We start from the raw sequence: 24,395 nt of genomic DNA, 5'->3' as shown, positions 1-24,395 counted from the left end.
TTAAAAAGTCCTTCAAGACAAGCCAAGCTGAGGGAAATGGCTGATGAGAATCAAGCCTTCCCATTTATCCTGCTCCAGTGTTCTAGCCAGGTGAAAGCAAGCCGACTTTTTGGAACATCTGGCCATCACACGGCTAAAGAAGGGTGTGCTCCAGTTGCTTATCTGAGTTTGCCCAGTTTCCTGGTCCATGAAGCACCCCTGGACAAGCCCATCTGAGACCTTAGATGGACTAGCACTGAAGAGGAGTTTCCCTAGATTTGCAGTCTTTCTGTTTAGTGCTTCAATTTTCTGACTGTTCTTTTTCAGTTAATTTCTCAAAAACATTTGTGATAGCTTTACTCAGAAGCTAAACATCAAAAGAGTAGAGTTATAAAACTCAGCTTTGACACAAAATTATACAAATCTAGGTCAACTTTTTCAGTGCCAACATAGAAGAGTGGAATACAACAAATCCAAAGGCCCTTTCTAGCTTTTAAATTTTACACTTTCACCACACTTGCCAATATTAAAGATATGCATTGCAAATTACAGAGACAATCCCAAGGCATGTAGGGGCATGTTTTTATTCTTTTCACATAACATTCCTCCTTACATAACACTAGCTCAAAGCCCCTTCTCTCTGCCCTCATGTCAGGTCTTCAACCTCTCCTCAGTCCACTACACTGACCACGTGGTCATTGGATGATTTTTATCATCTCTTTCTATGGCTTTTAGCTCAGCATTAAATACAGAACCCAATCTTCTCCCAATTTCTAACCTTTCCTAGCCCTTTCTTGTATTAACTTACATTTTAGTAAGTCTGTCAATGTTCGTTTCTGCAATATAGCTTCTACAAACCTGCTTACAATACTCCTTCACACAAGATCCTCCTGCCATACTTCGCACTTTTTGCTCCACTCTTCTAGAATGAGTACAAATCTCACTTCTATTATAAACTTTTTCTGGTCACTTTCTTTACATTCCTGTGGCACTGAGCATGTAACACATTCTTCAACATCTAGCATATATGACCCTTCACTGTATGGATTCAATGCAAGAGAGGGCTATAATGATACTTCTACCTTATTTTCTTCAGGTAAGTACTCAGCCTTAAGAAGAGGTAAACAGATAACACATGGCATCTGAAGAAGCCATATTTAATTTATCATATCTAAGAATCAAATTAAATCACGGCTTTTGTACAATTACCTCAAACTTTACAACAAATCCATTTTTCTTGCCAACAGTATTTTTACATCTGTGGTCTAAAATTTAACACATTGTTTAGCTCAGGTGGAGAAATTCCCCCTTAAAAAGGGAGGATTCATGGTCAACTTCAAAATATTCCCAAGTCATCAAAATTTCAATTGCGAAACTTTAGCAAGACAAAAAAAAATTTCACAAAGCAAAACTACGGACACAGTTTTAAACAATTAAAACTCTTAAGATCTATATCACAATACGTTAGCACATAAAAAAGCAGAGAGAGAAGCTTCTTGTTTGATCAGAGCAGATTAAGCAAAGAGCACGCGTTTTTCTCCAGCATAGACATGTAAAGCACACAACTTTTATATAAAACCCATGTGTTTGGGCAAGTACCAGCACTCATGTCCCTAGTGTTGACTATTTCTGCTTTACTTCCAGGAACATTTTATTTCAACTACAAAGATTTTGGTTTTGCTTCATAAAGAACACTTAATCTGATTTCTACCCAGCTGATAATAATACTGAGATAATGTGGGGACAAGGCCAAATTTGCCACTTTCACTTTCATGCAAACAGCTCTTGTGGAGCCAGGAAATACTCTCCTAGCAAGCCTGGTGATGAAGTGTTGGTAATCACAAGAAAACTGATTGCAGACAAGAAATATTAAGTTGAAACAAAGAAAATGTTTTCAACATGTCTTTGTAAACTGGAGTAAAATTATTTCAACCAATCTGCTAGAGTTTTTCACGAATTTAAAAGAGTCTGAAAGTAAAACTAATTAAAAAAAATCTCTTTTTAACTCTCGGCAACATCAAAAGTTGTAGCTATTTCACAGTAAAAAGAAAATAAGGACAGAAAAATATCACATGTTTGACAAATGCATCCATTAAGCAGTTGTCAAAAGCCAATTTTGTTTTCTTTCCACCAATTGGTCTGTGGAACTCACGTGCAGAGCTGCGGGGTCCGGCAGAAACTCGGCATCCTCTCCAAAGATAAAATCAGGGGGCAGCTCTGGGTACTGGGCATTGAAAATGATATCCCCTGGAAGAGAAGACAATGACAGGCACTCCTTATATTTTCTTGCTAATGTATGAATGGTCTGAAGAATGGATCAGAAATTTATATTAGCTTAAGAAATAAAAACAGTGAAAACTCTTTACTAAGTAGTTAGTACATAAATAACACTCTTTTAAATTAATACATACAAGTAGTCAAAAAGTTTGATCTCCAAACAACACACTATGATTATGTTTCAAAACAGAATTGAGCAGCCTCATCCAACATACATGCCAGTTAATTTTATAGAAAACATTCTTGTCTAATAACTTCCCACTAATGATCAACTTCTAACTTCTGCAGATTTCAGCTTCCTCCGAAGTAAAAGGGACACAACTATGCTTTTGTATCACAGAACAAATAGAAGCAAATGCCAAGACTGTTCCAGTCCCACATAAACACCCAACACACACTCCTGCCACAGGAATATTTTGAAACATAAGATAAATTTCAAAGTCTCATGGATAAATCTGTTATAAGTTTTCCCATCTCTGTTTTTCTTCATATCTCCTTCTTTTTTTGCTCCCCCCCTCAAAATATCTTCACCATTCCTCTAACAGTGACAAGCAGATTTGTTTGTCAATAATCATAAACAACTCAGGTTATAGTCTATGAAGGTGTTTGTATTTGTGCACATATGCACACCTCTGCACACATGTGTACAACAGTTTTATCAATCCAATAATTTTTTACTATGAAAACAATAATCTACATGATATCCAAAATTAAACATTCAGATTTCAGTTCTAATTTGAGCCCTTAAATCCTTATATACTAGGCATTTCAATGCCAAACTCAGCAAGTCTAAAAACACAATGATGACTATCCCCTTTCCCCCAAATGACTTCCTGTTTCTTGGCTAGCACTGAAACTCATGCTGAAACTTGAATGTCATCTTTAACCTTACACACCCTTCACACTCTTAGAAAACAATTATATCGTTTTTCTTCCAAATATCTCTCATATGACTTTTTCCTAACGCCTAAATGTCTATCTAGGCCTACATTACCTTATCCATATATTGACTGAATTATAAGTGAATTCCCCTCAGGCACTATGTTAGGCACCCATGATCAAAGAACCTTGCTATTAAAGAACAAGGCTTCTAGCCTTATGGTCCAGACACCCTCATCCCACATCACAGTAAATACAGGATTGTAAGCTCAGCTCCTTACCAGCTTTCTGCCAAGGCAGAGCCTGGAACGCAGTGGTGATGGCTCAAATAACTGAGTTTCTGCCACTCATGGGGGAAAACCTGAATTGTGCTGCAAGCTCCTATCTCCAGCCCTGGTGCAGTCGTGGTCATTATGAGCATTCAGGAGTGAACCCATAAATGGGGTTGCACTCACTATCTCCCCTTTCCTCCCTTCCACTCACTCCACCTCTCAAATAAGGAAAACATTAACAAACAGACCAAAACCAGCTACCTCCAAACCTTAATAATATAACCAAGTAAATCTTAAAGCACTATCTTCCCCAAATCTTTGTACTTGAGAAAGCGCAAATGAGTCTCTAAACCAAATGGAATAAAAACGGGCTTTTCAAATTTTGACTTAAGGCCTCTAAAATATGGTGTCCCAGGCCCGGTGGCATGGCCTAGCAGCTAAAGTCCTCACCTTGAACGCACAGAGATCCCATATGGGCGCCGGTTCTAATCCCGGCAGCTCCACTTCCCATCCAGCTCCCTGCTTATGGCCTGGGAAGGTAGTCAAGGCCAGCCCCAAAGCCTTGGGACCCTGCACCCATATGGGAGACCTGGAAGAAGTTTCTGGATCCTGGCTTCGGATCAGCATAGCATTGGCCGTTGTGCTCACTTGGGGAGTGAATCATCAGATGGAAGATCTTTCTGTCTCTCCTCCTCTCTGTATATCTGACTTTGCAATAAAAATAAATAAATCTTTAAAAAAATATATGGTGTCTCTACCAATTAATTCACCCTTTTCCCTATCTGCAAACCAGTATCAATCTTCTGTTCCAATCAGTATGATCTGCCAAATGGTTCACAAATACTATAACATCTAAACCCATTCTTATTACTTTCTCTTGCAATAGAGCCACAATAAATCTGAAAAATAATGATAGCTGTTGTTGATATACAATAGTACTAATTATGACACTGAATATTTAATTACATATAAGCTTACATTGTTTTGTCCCTCTATTAATGTAAAATGTTCACAGTAGGCTCAACAGCAGTGAGGTACTATGATGTAGTGTGAATATAAAGGTAGCTAAGGTTTAACTACATATGAGAGGGGACTAAATAAAGCTCATTGAAAAATATTAAGTAGCTCAAGAAGAGTCTGAGCTAGAGGTTTGGGAGCTTTGCTACCCCAGCTATGTGGCTGTGGGGAACTCGGGTGAGGTCAGTCTTGAGGCTTGGGATTCTAGCTCCATCCACTGCTGCCATGCAGTGGGCAGATCCTGAGCTAGCCTGGGCTTGAGGCTGGATATTTTTCTCTGTCCGCAGCTGCCATGCTGTGGGCAGATCTTGAACGAGTCTGAGCTGGAGGCTTGGGAACTTTGTTCCCCCAGGTGCATGGCTACAGCTGGGGAATCCCAGCTGGGTGACCTGGGTACAAAGGTGTCAGACTAAGCCCTTGGGCCACCTGGTGGTGTACTCTGGAAACTTGAGGGTGTGAGGTGACAGGGAGTCTAGGGGATGGCACAGGTGGGAACAAGCAGGGACCTGAGGGTTCATGTCCAGGTAAGGAATGACTTCTGAGGGACTTCCATGGACAAAGCCACTCTACTCAAAGGGCTAGAACATGGAACCCACCAGCGAGTGTCAGAAAAGGAACAGGTACCATGGGGCTGGACCAAAAAGCCAACAAACATGTGAGTGAATCGGGTCTGGGGGTAGAATCTGCAGGGAGTATGTGGGCTCACCTATGGTGAACAGCAATCTCCATGGGCACACAAAAGGTTTGTGGCTGGGAACAGATCTGGTTGGGAACTAAGGGAACATCCTGGCCGAGTAGGAATTCCCGCTGGTGAGTGCAAGAGCTGGAACGGGGTTTGGGGCTGAGATGGACATCGCTTCAGTCTCCCTTGGCACAGGTGTGGACTGGGTCTGGGGAGTAACAGACTGGACTAGACTCCAGCACCCACTGGTACTTGTGAGAGTCAGGGTGGTTGTAGAACCGGCTGGGCTATGTCTCAGCTCTCACTGAACCATGTGAAAGCTGTGTCTGGGCACAGACAAGGTGTGACTGGGCTGCAACACCCAACAGTAAGAACTGGAAAGGGTATGGGCCAATTGGGCAGGGACACCATTCCTGCCAGGACAAGAGGTGAACAAAGTCAACCTGAGCCGGTGTGCGCAGGATCTGCAACTGAGAGGAAACCAGACAGATGACCTTGGGAAACTCTCTGTCAGGATGCAGTCACTGTAGGTAAGTGCAAGAAGTAATGCAAAGAAGAAAGAATCTTGACTGAATTTGTAATGCAATACTGCAACAAGGTGGAGGAGTCCACCATGGGGGGAGGCCATAGGGAGGGGTTGGGGGAATCCCAGAGCCTATGAAACTGTCACATAATGCAATGTAATTAATTTAAAAAAAACTTTGCACCCATTAAACAGCACTTTTCTTCTTGCTATAAAGAAGAAGAAGAAGAAGAGAAAAAAGGAAAAGGAAAAGGAAAAGAAAAAGAAAAAGAAGTAGAAAAAAAAAAAGAAAGAGAAAATGAAGAACTAACACAAAGAACAGCCCAAATAAGGCCAGGTTACAATACTGTCATGAACACCAAGCCCGGTCACTCAAACGCCAAGAGTCAAGAGTGGATGCTTTGCAATCAAGCATTCAAGCATTTATTCAGGCGAGCACACACCAAACAGGATGGGGGAAGCCAGTGAGAGTGCCTCTTGACTTCGGTCTCGTGGAAGTCTGCTAGGCCTTTGGCTCCGGCCTCGTGGGAGCCTGCAAGTTCGAGTGGAAGCCCAAGACCTTGGCTCCGGTCTAGTGGGAGCCTACTGGCTTCTTTGGCTCCGGCCTCGTGGGAGCCTGCAAGTTTCGGATGGAAGCCCAAGGGCTTTGGCTCCGGTCTAGTGGGAGCCTGCTGGCTTCAGTGACTGGGACAAATGCATGGGTTTATATACAAATCCAGGGGCAAGGCAGGCAGTTGTTTACAATGTTTTGATTGGTTATTACATGTTATCTATCAGTAACACTTGCTTTCTCTCAATTCTAAGAAACATGCATATTCATTCTCAAAACATACATATTCATTAGTATACAATTGTTTCTTCTTTATCATTTTTACCATGACATGCTTACGTACATTGTGGCTTCTTGACAAAGGTGATAAGGGGAGGGCTTGCGCACATAGGAGTCTCTTGACAGGAGTGATAGGAGAGGAGGCCCCATTTCACCAGTAGTTTAGGAAGATGGAGTCACCTTTGTTAAAAGACTCTAACATACACACTATATCCATTATTAAGTCACAGCATAACTTGCAAAGGAGGTCTATTATTGCAGCTATCTCTGGGTCATCAATTTCTGATAAAACTGTAACAATATTAAGGATACAATTAAGATTATTAATAATACTCCAACCCATATTTCCCAAAGCTCCATTTTTATTTATGCTCATATATTGCTGGAGCAATGTAAATGTGGAGTACTTATAGTCAGACTGTTCCTATCAAGTACCCAACAGCATACATGTGGCTCAGGTCTGGGGATAGGCCAGGCTGGGCCAGTTCATAGCATTCACTGGCATATCTGAGAAACAGAATGGGGTGCAGGAGGGGTAGGTTGGGCCACAACACCAGCCAGTTCACACTGGAGCCAGGACAGGGGGCTGACTGAGCAAGACTAGGCTGCAGCACCAACCAGCATAAGCTGGAACAGGTGGCAGGTTGGATTGAACCAGGCTGAAGCACCCGCAGGTAGATGTCGAGGTGAGATGAGCCATGCCAGTCTGGGGGCAGTGGGTGCCGGGTCCATGAGCCCCACTGATGGAGAGGCCCTCCAGCCAACCTTCTAGGTGGTGCTAGGTCAGTGAGCCCTAGGGGTGGGGGATCCAAGGGTCTGAGTAACCTGGCCAGTGTGCTTGAGCATACCTGCACATTGTGATCCTGCGCTGATATCAGGTAGCCGTTCCCTATTCTCGGACACTGGGATGGCTGGGAGGTTGGGTATGGTCTATCCCCATCTCCCCTCTCACTCCAGAAATGGGAAGAAGAAATAGAAAGCTTGGAAACAATGATCACACCCACTTTTCCCTAACCCTAGATCCTTCCCACCCTGATCAACTATGTAACCATCATCATCTAAAATAATTTTTTAAAATAGCTAAAATATAAATACATAAGTAAAAGATAATGAAGGGGCAAGTGTTGTAGCATAGCGAATAAGCTGTCAATTAGAACACCCCATGCCATGGTTGAACTGTCTATATTCCAGTCTTGCCTATTTTTCTCAGCCCTATCTAACTTCCTGCTAATACACTCCCTGGGAGGCAGCAAATGATGGCTCAAGTATATTTCACCCCAGCAGGAGTCCCAGATAGAAACCCAGGCTCCTGGCCTAGGCTTTACACAGCCCTAAGTTTAGGAGCCAATTAGAGAGTGAGTAAACCAACTGAAAATCTCTCTCCCCCACCTCTGTCTAAACCCCTCCCTGCATCACCACTGTGTCCTTGAAATAAACATTTTTTTAAAAGACATTGTGCATTTTTCTTTTTAAAAAAAGATTTTACTTACTTGAACAGTTACAAAAAGAAAGTGAGCTAGAGAGAAAGAGAGAAAGAGATCTTTCATCTGCTGATTTGGTCCCCAGAGAGCTATAGGCTGAGCTAGGCCAAAGTCAAGAGCCAAGAGCTCCTTCCCAGTCTTCCACACGGGAATCGAGGCCAAGCAGTGCAAGTATCTTCTGCCTTTTCCCAGGCAAGTTAGCAGAGAACTGGATCAGCTGTGGCTCAAATTGGTGCCTATCCAGGATGCCACTGGTACCTTTACCCCTAAGCCACAGTGCCAGCGTAGGCATCTTTCAAGACTCTATTGAAACCTCTCATACTTGATCTTCCTAAATATTCATACATTGCAAACATCCAGAATTGACATTTTCTTACATTCATTTTGTCTCTGGCACAGCAAACTTACAAAACATACAGAATATATTCAGGAAATAATCAACATATGAAAGAAATTCTGGCATTTGAATTGAATGCCTATATACTGACAAAGTCTACAGTAAAAGTAAATCACAGCAGAGTTACTTCTAAAGCTTTCTGTAGGGAATTGAGTGTAAGCAATAAAATGCACTCTTCAGAAGTTGGCTATACAACTGAATTATCAAAAGCAATGCAACCACTACTTCTCCTTCATCCTACCACTGCGTTCATCTGAGATTGTCAACACTAGCTTTTACAAATTATACACCTCAAAGCCATTAATCCAAGCCACAGACAGGAAGTATTTGTGGGGACTCAAATATACACAGCAAGCACAATTGTTTAGGACAGCATATTCTTTAGGAATATGCTTTTAAAAGTCTAACAGTTGGCTTATTTCAGTTACCTTTAGGGGAAAAACAGTCAAAAAATGTATTGAACAAAGGCATAATTTTCTGGCAAAAACCAAGCTGGATATGACTGGACACTCATATTTTGGAAAAATAACATGCTAAATTCCAACTGAAATATTTGTATTACTTTTGTTACTATAGAGAATAAGCAGCTAGATTTTCAAGTTCTCAAAGGAACACTGTCAATAGATACTTCCAAACTGGAGCCAGCACATGGGATAGTGGGCTAAGCTTCTGGCTGTGGAGCTGGCATCCCATGTGGGCACCAGTTTGTGTGCAGGCTGTTCTACTTCCCATGCAGTTCCCTGCTTTCAGCCTGTGAGGCAGGGAAGACCCAGAAACAGCTCCTAGCTCCTGGTTCCTGGCTTCAGACTGCCTCAGCTTTAGCTGTTGCAGCCATCTGGGGAATGAACCAGCAGACGGGAAATCTTTTATGTCTCTTTCTCTATGTGTAACTCTGCCTTTAAAATAAAAATAAGTAAATCTTTAAAAATAAATACTTCCAAACGAGGAAACATTAACAATATAGTTCAAAAATATCTATCTATGCTGATTCTATTCAACACAGTATTGGAGCCTCTGCTAGGGTAATTAGATAGCAATCTAAAAAAAAAAGATAAAAACCATCTACATTGGAAAGAAAAAGTAAAAAGCTATATACCGTGTGGTCATGTGGACAGAACAATTCTAATGAATCCACAAAATTACTATGAGAACTAGGAATCCATTTCAGCAAGACTTACACCACGCAGGTTGTCAGGCCTTCAGCCAGAACAGAGGTTTACGCACTGATTTCCCAGGTCTGAGGCTTCGGGCCCTGATGGACACAGAGTGCAAGCATCCCAGGGTATGCAGTGTGCGGATGGCCTACAGGAAAACATCTCATGCTTCACACCTGTAAGCCAACTCCTCTTAAAAATCTCTCATCTCTGTGTGTGTGTAGGCTTAATTGTGAAATTATTTCAAAAATTTCATGGAAACAAAATTAAAAGATAAACTTTTTTAGTTTAGCAAAAAAAATCATTCAAAGTCCAGCTACTTTTTTCATATGTATTTCCCATGAGCTTCTCTATGCATGATTCTCAAAAAAATGTTTATAACAAAGTTGTTTATTTCATTTTCCACAAGTTTGAAGTACCCTTCTGTGTGTGTGTATGTGTGTGTGTGTGTGTCCTATGGGTCAAACTAAAAGTGAAAAAAAAAAATCAAAACTAAAAGAAGACTACCTGAAAAGCTGAAAGATAACCCACAAAATGCAGGACAGGGAGAAATCTGACAAATCACACATAAAAAACTTGTGCCCAGGATACATTAGAAATTCCCGGGCCTGGCGTGGTGGCAAAAGTGGTTAAGGTCCTCGCCTTGCACGCCCAGGATCCCATATGGGCGCCGGTTCTATCCCGGCAGCCCCGCTTCCCTTCCAGCTCCCTGCCTGTGGCCTGGGAGAGCAGTCCAGGACCGCCCAAAGCTTTGGGACCCTGCACCCACGTGGGAGACCCGGAAGAGGCTCCTGGCTTCGGATCAGCATAGTATCGGCCGTAGCGCTCACTTGGGGAGTGAATCATCGGACGGAAGATCTTCCTCTCTGTCTCTCCTCTCTGTACATCCGCTTTCCAATAAAAAAAAATAATAAAAAATAAATCTTTAAAAAAAAAAAAGAAATTCCCACACTCAGCATAAATTAGGCAAATAATCTAATTTTAAAACAGGTAAAGGTGTGAAAAATTTTTTTTTCTTTCTCAAAAGACATTACTATGGCAAATGAGCACATGAAAAAACGACCAACATCACTAGCCATCAAGAAAGTATACTCAAAATCATAAGGATATCATTTCATGCCCACTAGTACGGCCATCATCTGGAAGATGGATAAGAACAAGTAGGAATGTGGAGAATCGGGGACACGTACATAGGACTTCTGAGAACAGTCAGGCAGTTCCTCCAGGCAGTAAACGCAGAGTTGCCATTTGACTCTGTGATCACACTTCCAGGTATTCACTCCAAAAGAATTGAAAGGTATGTTCACAAATCATCCATACAAAAATATTACAGCAGTATTATTCACAACAGTCAAAAAGTGAGAAAAAATGCTCTGTGCATAGATAAAATAGGATATAAACATCCAATTCAAGTCTAAAAACAGATTACTAATAATCGCTAAAGTACGGGTAAAGTCTGAATATTTATTCATTTAGTTAATTATTATTTTAAAAGCAGAGAAACAGACAGAAGGAGGAACACAGAGAGAAAGAAACTAGCCCATTGGGTTGCTCACTCTCCAAGTGTCCACAACAGCCAGGACAGGGGAAGCCAGGAGCCAAGAATTCAAGGCAGGTTTCCACATGGGAGGCAGGGACTTGAGCTATTATCTGCTGCCTCCTAGGGTACACAATGTGGAGGGATTTTGAAAACACGCTAATTTTAAAAAGACACCAAAGACCATTTGCTTGACGACTGTTGCAAGATTCCATTTGTATGAAATATCTAAAATATGCAAATTCATAAAGACAGAAAGTGTAATGGTTACAAGGAGCTGGGGGAGGGATAAGGAATGACTGCTAATGGAGATCAGATTTCCTTTTGTGATGATGAAAATGCTCTGGACTTAATGCTGATAACTGCACAACTTTGTGCCTTTCTAAAAATCACTGAATTGTACACGTTAAGGGCAAATTGCTTGGTATGTGAATTATATCCAATAAAGCTGTTATTGTTTTTAATTTGATGTAAAAACAAAAATGTACCCTTTTAAAGAAACTTGCTCTTACAAAGATTATGAAGTGTTTACTTGAGCAGTCTTGAGCAAATTTATTTTTTATAAGTAAAACCATTTTCAAAATGCAATTTGAGAGCTCTACAACATTTAAAGGAACTCTGCAACAAGCTTTTCAAAGGACAGATGAGAAGGCGAGTGTTTGCACCGGCAGTTACAGGCCTACATCATGGACATGAACTTTGATTCAAGTCTCTGGTCTGGTTGCCAACTGAGCCTGTGCTGATGCTGGAAGGTGGTGGTGCAGGCTCCAGCAATGAGTTCCTGTCACCCGCACACCACCCAGGCCCCAGCTGCCTACACTGGGGCCGTGTATCCTCGCCTTGAACGCACCGAGATCCCATATGGGTGCTGGTTCTAATCCCGGCAGCGCCACTTCCCATCCAGCTCCCTGCTTGTGGCCTGGGAAAGCAGTTGAGGACAGCCCAAAGCCTTGGGACTCTGCACCCATGTGGGATGCCCAGAAGACGTTCCTGGATCCTGGCATTGGGTCGGCCTAGCATTGGCCGTTGTGCTCACTTGGGGAGTGAATCATCGGACAGAAGATCTTCCTCTCCGTCTCTCCTCTCTGTATATCTGGCTTTCTAATAAATAAATAAATCTTTTTTTAAAAAATGAATACAAAGTTCTTTATTTTTCAGGAAAATTCTCCAGTTTATCCCATTTAAATGTATCTATTCACTGATTGGAGAGATAGAGAGGAGGAAAGACAGAGATATCTTTGGCTCATTCCCCCAAGTTCTGTAACAGCAGGGAGCTGGGTCAGGCTGGTGCTGGGAGTCAAGAACCCAATCACTGGAATCATCACCAGTGTTTCCCTCAGGCAAGCAGCTGGAGTCAAGAGCTCAGCCAGTGAATCCAGGCACTCCGAGATAAGACACGGTGTCTTGACTGGCATCATTACTAACCTGATATCACTTTGTTAAATAACCACCTCTTGGATACATCCGTGTAAAGGAGAGTAGTAGGTAATGTTAAATACATATTTGTAAGTTTTAGTTGATTAAAAAAAATTAAACAGCCAAAAGCATTTGAATACCCAAAGAAGTTCAAACAGAAAAAAAGAAAGAAAGAAAAATCACTTACCAATTATTACACCTGCAACTAAAAGATTCTTCAGGGGAGGTTGGGTTACCATATTTGAAATACAGTAAATACACGATCTGAGTGTTTCCAAAAACAAAGGAAGGAATTTATCTTTCAGAACCCTCCGCTCTTTCCAGAATTTCTCAAACTCTGCAACTTCAAAGAACCTCTGAAAAATTTGCCTCAATACTCCTTGGCCTCTTTGAAATAAACTGTGGCATTACTTTCCTGCTATGGAGAACCGTCAGTAAATCAGCGAGGAGCATTTATTAAAAACCTGCCATGCTCAGAAGCACACACCAGACACCGGGGAGGTGGTACAGGAAGTAGAAAAACATCGTACCTGATCTCAAGGCAAGATGGTGGCGAAAAGAGTAACACAAATCATACAGAGGAGCAATAACATCCCACTTCCTTTATCTCACCCTGGAGAAGAGTACAAAACACTGAGTGCTCAGAACTTGGATACTGCTTACTTCAACTTTTCATTAGAAAGAGGAGTAGGCAGGAGAACAAAGAAATAAAAATAGGATTCAAGGAGAAATAAGGTCAGGCTTAACAGGGAGAAGAAAGAAACAAAGCACCTGGAATTTCTAGAAGTGTGACAACAAACTAACAACAAAATGTTAATCTTAAGTCTTACTTTGCATTAGTCACTGAAACTGTGAGGCAATCATTGTAGAATCAATGGAGCAGAAGCTTGTGTTTCTTTCCAAATGTCCATCTACAGTGCTCCCTCTGTACATATGACACAGCAGGAAATCGCAGACATTCCAGGCAATATTTTTTAATTTACATGGATGTGCCTTAGCAGCTGACAATCCAGATTGGTTGGTCTTTCCCTGAACCTTGAACTCAAGATTTGATGTCCAAAACAGTCAGACCTAGGCTAGCTGACTTCACATAAAAACTGCTAAAAGAAGCTTCTTTCTTTTTTTTTTTTAAGATTTATTTATTTATTGGAAAGTTAGATATACAGAGAGGAGGAGAGACAGACAGGAAGATCGTCCGTCCGATGATTCACTCCCCAAGTGAGCACAACAGCCGATCCAAAACCAGCATCCAGGAACTTCCTCTGGGTCTCCCACGCGGGTGCAGGGCCCCAAGGCTTTGGGCAGTCCTCAAACTGCTTTCCCGGGCCGCAGGCAGGGAGCTGGATGGGAAGTGGAGCTGTCAGGATTAGAACCGGCGCCCATATGGGATCTCGGTGCGTTCAAGGCGAGGAATTTAGCCAGTAGGCCATGCCGCCGGGCCCCACAGAATGCTCTCTAAAGAGGCAACCCATTTCCCAGAGTTAGCTTTAACTCTCTGTGCTTCCTTATCCTGAAATTTGGATTCTATTTCACTCTATCTAAAAATTCCACAAACCGGTTCACCAGGCTTTAGGAACCATACTTTCTATTTAACACACAGCCCATCAGCAATTTGGAGGCAGTTGTCATAATCTCTCAATCCCATCAAGACTCACCTCTGGTCAAGCCATACTTTCCAGTTTCATCCACTCCTGCCTAGCTGCCTCTTAGTTTTCTTTTAGTAACTGCTCTTTTTTTGGGGGGGGGAAAGATTTATTTTATTTTTATTACAAAGTCAGATATTCAGAGAGGAGGAGAGACAGAGAGGAAGATCTTCCGTTTGATGATTCACTCCCCAAGTGAGCCACAACGGCTGGTGCTGCACCAATCCGAAGCTGGGAACCAGGAACCTCTTCCAGATCTCCCACACGTGGGTGCAGAGTCCCAAGGCTTTAGGTTGTCCTCGACTGCTTTCCCAGGCCACAAGCAGGGAGCCGGATGGGAAGTGGAGCTGCCGGGATTAGAACCGGCGCCCATATGGGATCCCGGTTTATTCAAGGCGAGGACTTTAGCCACTAGGCCATGCTGCTGGGCCCTAGTATACTGCTCCTTATAATTTGCTCCTATCTCTCTCTAGAGGCTAATATCCAGAACTAAACATAGAATTCCAAGTGTGCTCTAAAGAGCACAGAAGCAAATAAAATCCTTGCCTTCATTTCAGATACTAAGCTTGCATTGACAAATACCACTGTAAGTTGAAACAGCCTTTGGCAACCACACCAGCACTGATTCATAGTATGCTTCCTATCAACTGAAGAGTCCCATGATTTTTATATATATACTACTGCTAAGCTATAGAACACCTATTCCTTTTTTAATTTTTTATTTTCATTTGAAAGGCATGGTTACAGAGACAGAAATTTTCCACTGCTGCTTCACTTCCCAAATGGCCATAATGGCCGGAACCGAGCAATCCTGCAGCCAAAGAGCCAAGCGCTTCTTCTGGTTTCCCATGCAGGTGCAGGAGCCCGAGGACTTAAACCATTCTCTGCTGCTTTTCCATACCATAAACATGGGGTTGGATCAGAAGTGAGCAGCTAAGACGTGAACCAGCACCCATACTGGATACCAAAGCTAGAGGCTTAACCTACCTGCCATGGTGCTATCCCCAATGTACCAGGGAACCCAGTTTCAGAACTTTAACTTCATCCCTGTAATATTTCAGCCTTGTAAAAGTTACCGATTTATAGCCCATCATATCCTTAGATTGTACTGCCGCTGGTGTTGGCATGCTGAATTTCAAACCATAAAGACATTAGTTGTGTTCCTAGCAACCTCCCTTTTTAGCAGCTGCAGTTCAATTAAACAGTACCTCCTAGGGTATAGTTTTTAAATAATGTCTATCAAATAATATCATAAACCTGAACATTCATCACAAGGACATCATCAAAAGTTGGTAGCACAATTTATCAAGCATCTCAATGAGATACTTATTCTGTGTTGCCTGTAAATTCAACCGTTACTGGTTCAGTTGTACTGCACACTCTTTGTCTAAGGCTTGAGGAGCAGTTTCACATCCAATATCAAGGAAAAATGACTGTAGAGACTCATCCCATCAAAGATAATCTGGTATAGTCTGCATCATAAATTAGGCTCTCAAGGCATATTTAGGCAGATAATTAAAAAACATATTTATAAAAGAAAGGATTGCGTGGGGATGCTAAACATAGACCATTTAGACTCCCTTCTACCTGATGCATCCATCACTCTAAATCTCAGACCTCAGTTAACGATATGCACCTGAAATGTTTCATTCAAGGAAGGGATTATTGTGGGCCTTCAGGGAGAGAAGTAATAGACAGGACCTCTCGTTTCCTATCATTCTCCCTCTCTTTGTCCTGCCTCTTTCAGTAGGAAAACAAAAACACATGTTTGTTTTCCAACATGTAATCACAACAAAAGTTACAGGCTGGGCACAATAGCCTAGCAGCTAAATCCTTGCCTAGCATGCATCAGGATCCCATTGGGTGCCAGTGCATGTCCTGACTGCTCCACTTCACTTTCAGCTCCCCACTTGTGGCTGAGAAAGCAGTTGAGGATGGCCTAAAGCCTTGGGACTCTGCACCCTTATGGGAGACCCAGAAGAGGCTCCTGGCTCCTGGCTCCAGATCATCTCAGCTCTGGCTGTTGCAGCTACTTGAGGAGTAAACCAGCAGATGAGAGATCTTTCTCTCTGTATCTCCTTCTCTCTATATATCTGCCTTTCCAATAAAAATTAATAAATCTTTTAAAAAATTAAATACATATAAAAATAAAAGTTATTGGTGAGATATTCTACATTATTTTTGATATAACACTTCAGAATCTATGTGTATTTCACAATTACAACACCTCTCCATTCAGATCAACCACAATGGAAAGATTCTATGGCCTTCTATGACTAGTAGCAAATTAGACTGCACAGCAGAGATCTAAAACAAACAATCAGAAAAGAGAATGAAGGGAAGGTGAGAAAAAAGTCAGCCACTATTCCTTAACTACCAGCAGCCAAAATATACTCACTACTGCATTAGGTAGTGCATCGTGTTGCTCCACAGTTACTAGTTACTGGGAAATGTTTTTTATTACACTGAAAGAGAAAAAATACATGCAAATCCCTCTTAGCTGTTACACAAATTCTACACTAAGTATTATTCTACAGGTATTCTCTCTCTCTCTCAGTCATCTGCAGAAAACTATTGCATCATCTTCCAGTACTAACCAGGTTAAACATGCCAATTCTTTCAGCAGTTAATAGTAAACCAATTTCCCTTTTTTCTTTTTTTTTAATATTAATTTTTATTGGAAAGTCAAATGTACAGAGAAGAGGAGAGACAGAGAAGAAGATCTTCTGTCTGGTGATTCACTCTCCAAAAACTGCTACAGCTGAAGCTGTGCCATTCCAAAACCAGGAGCCCAGAGCCTCTTCTGCATCTCCCACACAGATGCAGGGTCCCAAGGCTTTGGGCTGTCTTCTACTGCTTTTCCAGGCAATAAGCAGGGAGCAGTGTGGGAATCAGGGCTGCCGGGATTAGAAATGGCGCACATATCGGATCCTGGCACATACAAGATGAGGCCTTTAGCCACTAGGCTACTGTCCTAGACTCCCTGTTTTGTTTTTTCTTTTTAAGATTTATTTATTATGTAAATAAAAATACACAGATACACAGATAAGAAGAGAGACAGAGAGAAAGACCCTTTGTCCACTATTCACTCCCCAAATGACCACAATGGCCAGAGCTGAGCCAATCCAAAGCAGGAGCCCAGAGGTTCCTCTGGGTCTCCCATATAAGGTCCCAAGGCTTGGGCCGTCCTTGACTGCCTTCCCAGGCCACAAGCAGGGAGTTAGATGGGAAGCGAGGCAGCAGGGTTAGAACTGGCGCCCATATGTGATCCCAGCGCATGGAAGACCAGGAATTTAATCACTAAGCTACCACGTCAGGACTGTAAACCAATTTTCTATACAGTAAGCTCTATAATTCTTACATATATCCAAAGGAAAATGCAATGTTACTGATCCCATAGGGATTTAGGCTAATAAAAAAAAGGGGTATAATGTTTCAACTTCAGAAGTTATAATGGGTTTTAAATGAAACCTGGACCTTGTAATTCTGCATATTTATTTCATTGCATAAAATAGCAATATTTTAAGCCAAAGGATATAAATTAGCATTACTCTATTGAGCAATAGATATTCTACTGCAGAAAAACTTGGCCCTGGTAATCTTTTAATACATATTCAGAAACTGTTTCATTAGTGCAATTTATTATCAATTCTTATTCAATGACTACAATGCATCTGATACCATAAAACGAATGTTTTCTCAACCTTCTTGTGACTGCTACAGTTTTAAACAAGTGTCTGAAAGGTAGTAAGGAACTAAATATAAGGTTCGTTTAATTTATTTATAGTATGAAAGGCAGAGAGAGATAGTAAGAGACATTTTCCATCTCCTAGTCCACTCCTTAAATGCCCACAACAGTTAAGGTAGTCTTGTGCCCAGAACTCACACTGGGTCCTCACACAGGTGGCACGAACCAAAGCACTGGACCTATCACCTGCTCTCTACGCAGGGGTGACTCAGGACAAAGCTGGAATCTGACGCAGCCAGAACTCAACAGGCACTGTGATATTAGATGGGTACATTCTAAGCAACATCAGCACCAAACACCACCCCTAGGTGTTTATTTTAAGAAGTTCAAAAAGGACCACCATGAGAAAACAGTAAATCCTGGGAAAATAAAAAGAAAGGAAGATTAGCAAATATGCTTGATTTTTAAATACACACTCAAACATCCTTACTATAAGTGAAATAACTAGAATACAGATTATTTATATCTAATTTTCTGTAAACCAGATTTATATCATAATAAGATGCATAAAAAGATTTGTTTAAATGTACACATAGAGAATTTTGTGTATATGGAAGAAAAGATATATTGCCATTTGGATGACACTACAAAAAATTTTGGAAAGTGAAACAAAAGGGAAAAAAATCAATCAATTATTCTATTCTTGAGGGGAACAAAAAATGTCATTGTGAAGATTTAGAGTAAGTTGATAAGATCAAAGGTTTTCCTATTCATTATCTAGTATCTCCAAATATTAACTCAATCGCTAAAAACATATTAAGTATGTATAGCATGGTAAGAACTGCCAATGACAGAGTTAAGAGATTTCTTTTTCATTAAAGCTTGCCATCTAAGAGATATAATCTTTGAGAGGACATTTTACAAAAAACACTACAGATACTTAGAATTAATTGGTTCAGGAGAGAATCACCAGGAGGTTATTATGCAAAATGCTTCCAGGGAACAGAATACAGTGTGAAAGCCGCACCCCACTGATTACTACTTGATTGTAACAGAGTAAAGGTTATCTTTGCAATGAAAGAATACAGTAGAACAATAGAAACAAACTGATATCACAGACCTTGTTATAACTGCATTAGAGGGATCCATCCCCACCTATGTGAAAAACTTCCCAAACACGTTTAAACTAAATACAATCATGAAGAAAATCATCACACAAACTAAACTGCCTAACATTCTACATAACAGTAAACCTGGCTGGGAGCATTGGAAGTTGGAAAGTTAAAGAAAAAAGATCAACTAAAGATGGTCAATTAAAAAGTAAAAACAAACCATAATGTGGACTTTCACCCATTGATGCCATGAATGAAAAGGAGGGAGGGAGAACAGCCACTAGGATGCAGTGGGTTAAGCCACCACTTGTCTCGCCCATATCTCAAATCAGAGTGTCTGGTTGAGTCCCAACTATTCCACAATCCCATCCATCTTCCTGCTAATATACCGGAGAGACTATAGATGATGGCCTAGTTACTTAGCTTTCTGCCACCCAGCAGGAGACTCAGATGGAGTTTCCCGATTCCTAGCTTCATTATGACCTGGCCAGATTTGTTGTTAGAATTTAAAAAGTGAATCAGCAGTTGAAAGATATCTCATTCTGTCTCTGCCTCTTCTTCTCTCTGTTTCTCTTTCAAATAAATTGGGGGTTATGGAGAATGCAAGGATAATGCCTTAAAGAAAATTAAAGAGATATGAGAGTAGTTAACACACTTCATGCTCTTTCAATGGATGACAGATCAGGTATGGGGAACTAAAATGATACTATGTACAACTGGAAAAACAGGAATATGGATCATGCAGTAGATACTATGCATCAATGTCAAATCTCTTCAGTGTGATAATGGCATTGAGATTCTACAGAAGGAAAATGTCCTTTTCTCAAAACACACATACACACACACACATATATATGGAAATAATAGGAATGAAGAGAATGAAAATACATGCACCTTATCACATCAAAATGGTTCAGTAATGGGGCTGGCACACCCAGATGTGAGATGTGGCTCCCAGCTTCAGATCAGCCTAACTCTGGCCGCTGCAGCCATTTGGGGAGTGAACCAGAAGATGGACTATCTCTCTGTCTCTTCCTGCTCTGTAAATCTGCCTTTCCATTAAAAATTAATGTTTTAGCAAAAAGATTCTAACATAGAATAACTGCATTTCCAGTACATATTCATATATATATATATATATGAGTAGATTTTTAATGGCAAAATGTTAGATGAAGTATTTACAGATGTACATTATAACTCTTTCAAAAAACTTTACAAATAGATGCTAATTTTTAAAATTTGAGAGGAAAAAGTACATGGTAAAAATTCATTTGTGTCATAAGAAATTGACAAATAACATGATATGGAAATTCTGAAAATGAAATAAATGTAACAGATGGCTTCCCTAAAGAAGTAGCACATGAGGATGGATGTAAGACACAAGAATGACTCTGCAAGGAAAAAAAATGCATTAGGTTAGTCTCCCTTTACTTTATAAAAAGTAAAACAATACAGAGTATATAGTAATAAAATAAAAAGTAAAGAATAAAAAGGGTTTGGAAGCAAGATGAATGGGACAGCAAAAGCTAGAGCCCTGGGCCCATCACTGGACCTGTAGGAGATGCCACCGGTGTCACAACACAGACCCCAGGCTCTCTCAATCCAGAGGCCACTGCAACTCTGAACTTCTGCACACCTGCATTTCTCAGTCTCAATATGACTGGATGATTCTTTGTTGTAGGCATTGCCTATGAACTGTACATGTTTAGCAGCATTTCTGGTCCCCACCCATTAGATGCTAACCAGCAGTAACCAGCAATAATCTTACTCTCTTCCAATTATGACAAATAAGAAATATCTCCAGATTCCCAAATGGTCTGTGGAAGCAAATTAACCTGTGGATATGTGATAAAGATTCACTACTATAAACCACTAGTCCTTTGGCTATAAACCAGCAGTCCCCTGACTCAAGTAATTGCATCTAAGAGCATTCTGTGGTCTTAAGAGTATTTGGCTAGTACAGAAGGCTGCATGACATGGAAGTGAATCACATCAAGCAAAAAGGATCAAAGTATATGTAGAAAAATTTCTTTCTCCATCCTGGAGATAATACTAAAGTGAGTTATATGCAATTTGGGGACTGCTAATAGGGTTTAACCCCAAATGCCCATGCCAAATAACCTACCCATTCATTCATTCGTTTTTTGTTTGTTTGTTTGTTTGTTTTTGATAGATAAGAAATCTGCCATTCACTAATTTACTCACCAAATGACCACATTAGGTCTGGGAATCTGGCTGGGTTAATATCAGGAACTCAGAATTCAATCCAGGTCCTCCCCATAATTGGCAGGGACCTGACTACCCAAGTCAGCACCCGCTGCTTTCCACAATACACATTAGCAAGAAACTAGAATTGGAAGCAAAGCAGGGACTCCAAACCAGGCACAATGGTACAAGTTTCCAAAAGTGTCTCCTTAACTGTTGCACCCAAACAGTGCCCCTGATACACCCTATCTTGGTTTCTCTCGCCTCTCCTCCCTACTCACTCCCTTGCTTCCAGGGAACACCTCCCAAATATTCAATACCAGATCCTTGACTCAGGATCTGCTGTTTTCAGGAATCCAAACCAAGGCAGAAGTTTCACTGTTCAATGAAGAAATAAATGCTGCTCCTAGAAAAATTAAATCTCTGAGTGCAGAGAGTATGGATATCCAAATTTATATCTCTAATAGTTCTGCTCACTGTATGACAAATCCACAAGAAGACAGCGTTCAATCTAGACCAATAAAGATCATGGCCATGAGACAGCACTCCTACATGCATACCACAGCTATTAAAAGGAGGGCAGCATGTGCATGCCCAAAAGGCAAATAAAGGAACAAAACACTGAACAGACAAAGCAGCTGAAAACAAGGGAGAATGATTCAAGCTACTGAAGATGCCTGGCCTAACAACTGAATCACACCAAAGCCAATGGCCTGCAAGAGTCTAGCTCAGAAAGACTACAGATAGCCAGACCTTCGTGCAAACTATAGCAGTTTCTTACAAGAATTAAGAGTTCTTGTAGAACATGTAAAGCAGAGTGAAAAGGCTGGCATGAGGCCCAGAGCTGAAAAAAAGTACAACATGAACCTGAAACATGTGGTCACAACAGAAAGCAAGAATGATGTCAGAGCTGTTTTGGTCCTATCACAGGATCACAGAAGCAGTCTTGAAAAAGCTCCTACCAGCAACAGATTGGTCAATTTAACTGTCAACAACTGAAAAAAATACAAAAGACTGAAACACATCAAATTATTTTAGGCCCATGAGTTAATGACATTTTTAAAAAGTCAATGATTGTTACTGGAATATGTGAAGGAGCTTCACTATTTTGAAAACTAGAAAACAAAAACAATTAAGAATTTACCATATCCTTCCTAAATGACCTATATTTAAAATTGCCAAACAGTTGGTCAACTGATAGCCTTCATATTAACATTCCAGTTAATAAAGGAATTAGAGATGGCTGTTCTATGAAGCAAGACGTGTTCTTCCCAAAAAAACACAGTCTAATATGAATTATGGTCATATGTAATTTCCCAAACTCATGTCACTGCCTGTGCTGCAAATTCCCAACTTTTAACAAATCAGGCAAAGATCTTTTAATGGTTGTTACATCACAGGACAACAAATATTACAGGCTCCTTAATGGAAAAAAAAATGTCACTCTGACATTCGTGCCCAAAACACAAACCTAACTATTAGTAAACCTCTAAATCAGACCACCAGTCCATAAGGATGTACAAAAGCAAAGAAGCATGGCACATGACATCACAACAGTAAAATCATCATTTACTGAAAAAAGAAAAAAGTGGGAAACCATGGACCACTTTCTTCAGAAATATACTGAAAACAAACAAGAAAAAGAGAAAAGAGCAGGAAAAATGAGAAAGGAATAATAAAACTGTCAGGAGGCAAAGGAAGAATAAGGAAGGTTGTGGAGGGAGACAAAATGACTGTAAATAGGAAACCTAAATGACTTAATCAACCTACAGCAATACATACTCCATCGGTAACCAAATAAAATAAAACTTGCACACATTTTACACACGGCTACAATTTGGCTCCTGGATTCATGCAAATGTTTAAATTCCCAAATCATAAATTACTGGAACTAAATAAAAACTTAATTCAATTATGTAGTTCAACATGTGGCCCTAGTGAGATGTGCTAAGGCAATTCCAAGAGGTAGGTTAGAAAAGCCCACCAGATTCAGGTGAAAAGCCCATGATCCTTACTTTACAAGTGCTCCGCCAAAGCTCCCCACTTGCTGACAGGACAGGAAACCAATGGGGCCAACACATCTTAAACTTGAACCTCCAAATAAATAAAACTTCACTTTCTACAAAGTTAACTGCCACAGGCATTTCAGTGTATGCTTTCATATGTATATAACTATGTCAACCAAGACAATTTGAATATGAATTCGTGAAATTTAAATTTTAACATTATTTACTTTAAATAATTGTTTCAAAACATTTATTTATTTATTTACTTAAAAGGCAGAGAGATAAAATACTCTCTCTGCTGGTTCAGTTGCCAAATGGTTGCAACGCCTGTGGTTGGGTTAGGCTAAACTCAGGAGCCTAGAACTCCATGAGTCTCCAACAAGGAAAGACAGGCATCCAACTACAGTGGCAATCTTCTGCTGCTTTTCTAGGCTCATTAGCAGGAAGCTAAATGGAAAGTGGAACAGCTAGGACTCAAAATTTTTGTTCAAATGGGATGAACAGGCAGAACCTTTTTTCCCCCTGAAGATTTATTTATTTTTATTAGAAATACAGATTTACAGAGACAAAAAGATCTTTCTTTCACTGGATCACTCCCCAAATGGCCACAATGACCAGAGCTGGGCCAATCGGAAGGGAGGAGCCAGGAGTTTCTTCTAGATCTCCCACGCAGGCACAGCGTCCCAAAGCTTTGTGTTATTGTCTGCTGCTTTCCCAGGTCATAAGCAGGGAGCCAGATAAAGAATAGAGCAACTGGGACCCACACAGGGTACCTATGGGAGATGCTGATACTTGTAAGTGGAGAATTGGCCCATTGAGGCATAGCACTAGCTCACAGGCAAACTTACCCCACTATGAAACAATGCCAGTCCCACTATTGATTTTTTCTTAAGTATGACAATGATATCACAACTATATTTTAAATAAGAATCTTTATAAAAGTATATATTGAATATTTTTATAAAAGATAACACTTTGGCATCTGGCACCATAGCCTAGTGGCTGAAGTCCTCGCCTTGCACGTGCAGGATCCCATATGAAGCAGGTTCATATCCCAGCTGCTCCACTTCCCTCCCAACTTCCTGCTTATGGCCTAAGAAAGTTCTGCACCCACATGGGACATCAAAAAAAGCTCCTGGCTTCAGATAAGCTCAGCTCCAGCTACTGCAGCTGCTTGAACCAGCAGATGGAAGCCCTTTCTCTCTTTCTCTCCTCTCAGTAAATCCGACTTTCCAATAAAAACAAATAAACCTTAAAAAAAAAAAGATAACACTTTGGATTTTCTTAAAAATTCTTTG

At 40.7% G+C, this 24,395-nt stretch overlaps 1 protein-coding gene across 2 annotated transcripts in view; it reads right to left on the bottom strand.

Annotated features, from left to right (window-relative positions):
- The window catches only part of LOC121166283 (BRISC and BRCA1-A complex member 2), a 418,479-nt gene that overhangs the window by 320,392 nt on the left and 73,692 nt on the right, over positions 1 to 24,395 (bottom strand). For both annotated transcript variants that reach the window (XM_040995412.1, XM_040995413.1), the window contains one exon: positions 2,132 to 2,226. In XM_040995412.1, the coding sequence (XP_040851346.1) occupies positions 2,132 to 2,226 (95 nt within the window). The remainder of the gene's footprint in view (positions 1 to 2,131; positions 2,227 to 24,395) is intronic.

This window comes from Ochotona curzoniae, unplaced genomic scaffold, assembly GCF_017591425.1.
Source record: "Ochotona curzoniae isolate NIBS_2020 unplaced genomic scaffold, NIBS_Ocur_1.0 patch106, whole genome shotgun sequence".
NCBI lineage: Eukaryota > Metazoa > Chordata > Mammalia > Lagomorpha > Ochotonidae > Ochotona > Ochotona curzoniae.
This window is presented reverse-complemented; position numbering and strand designations above follow the sequence as displayed.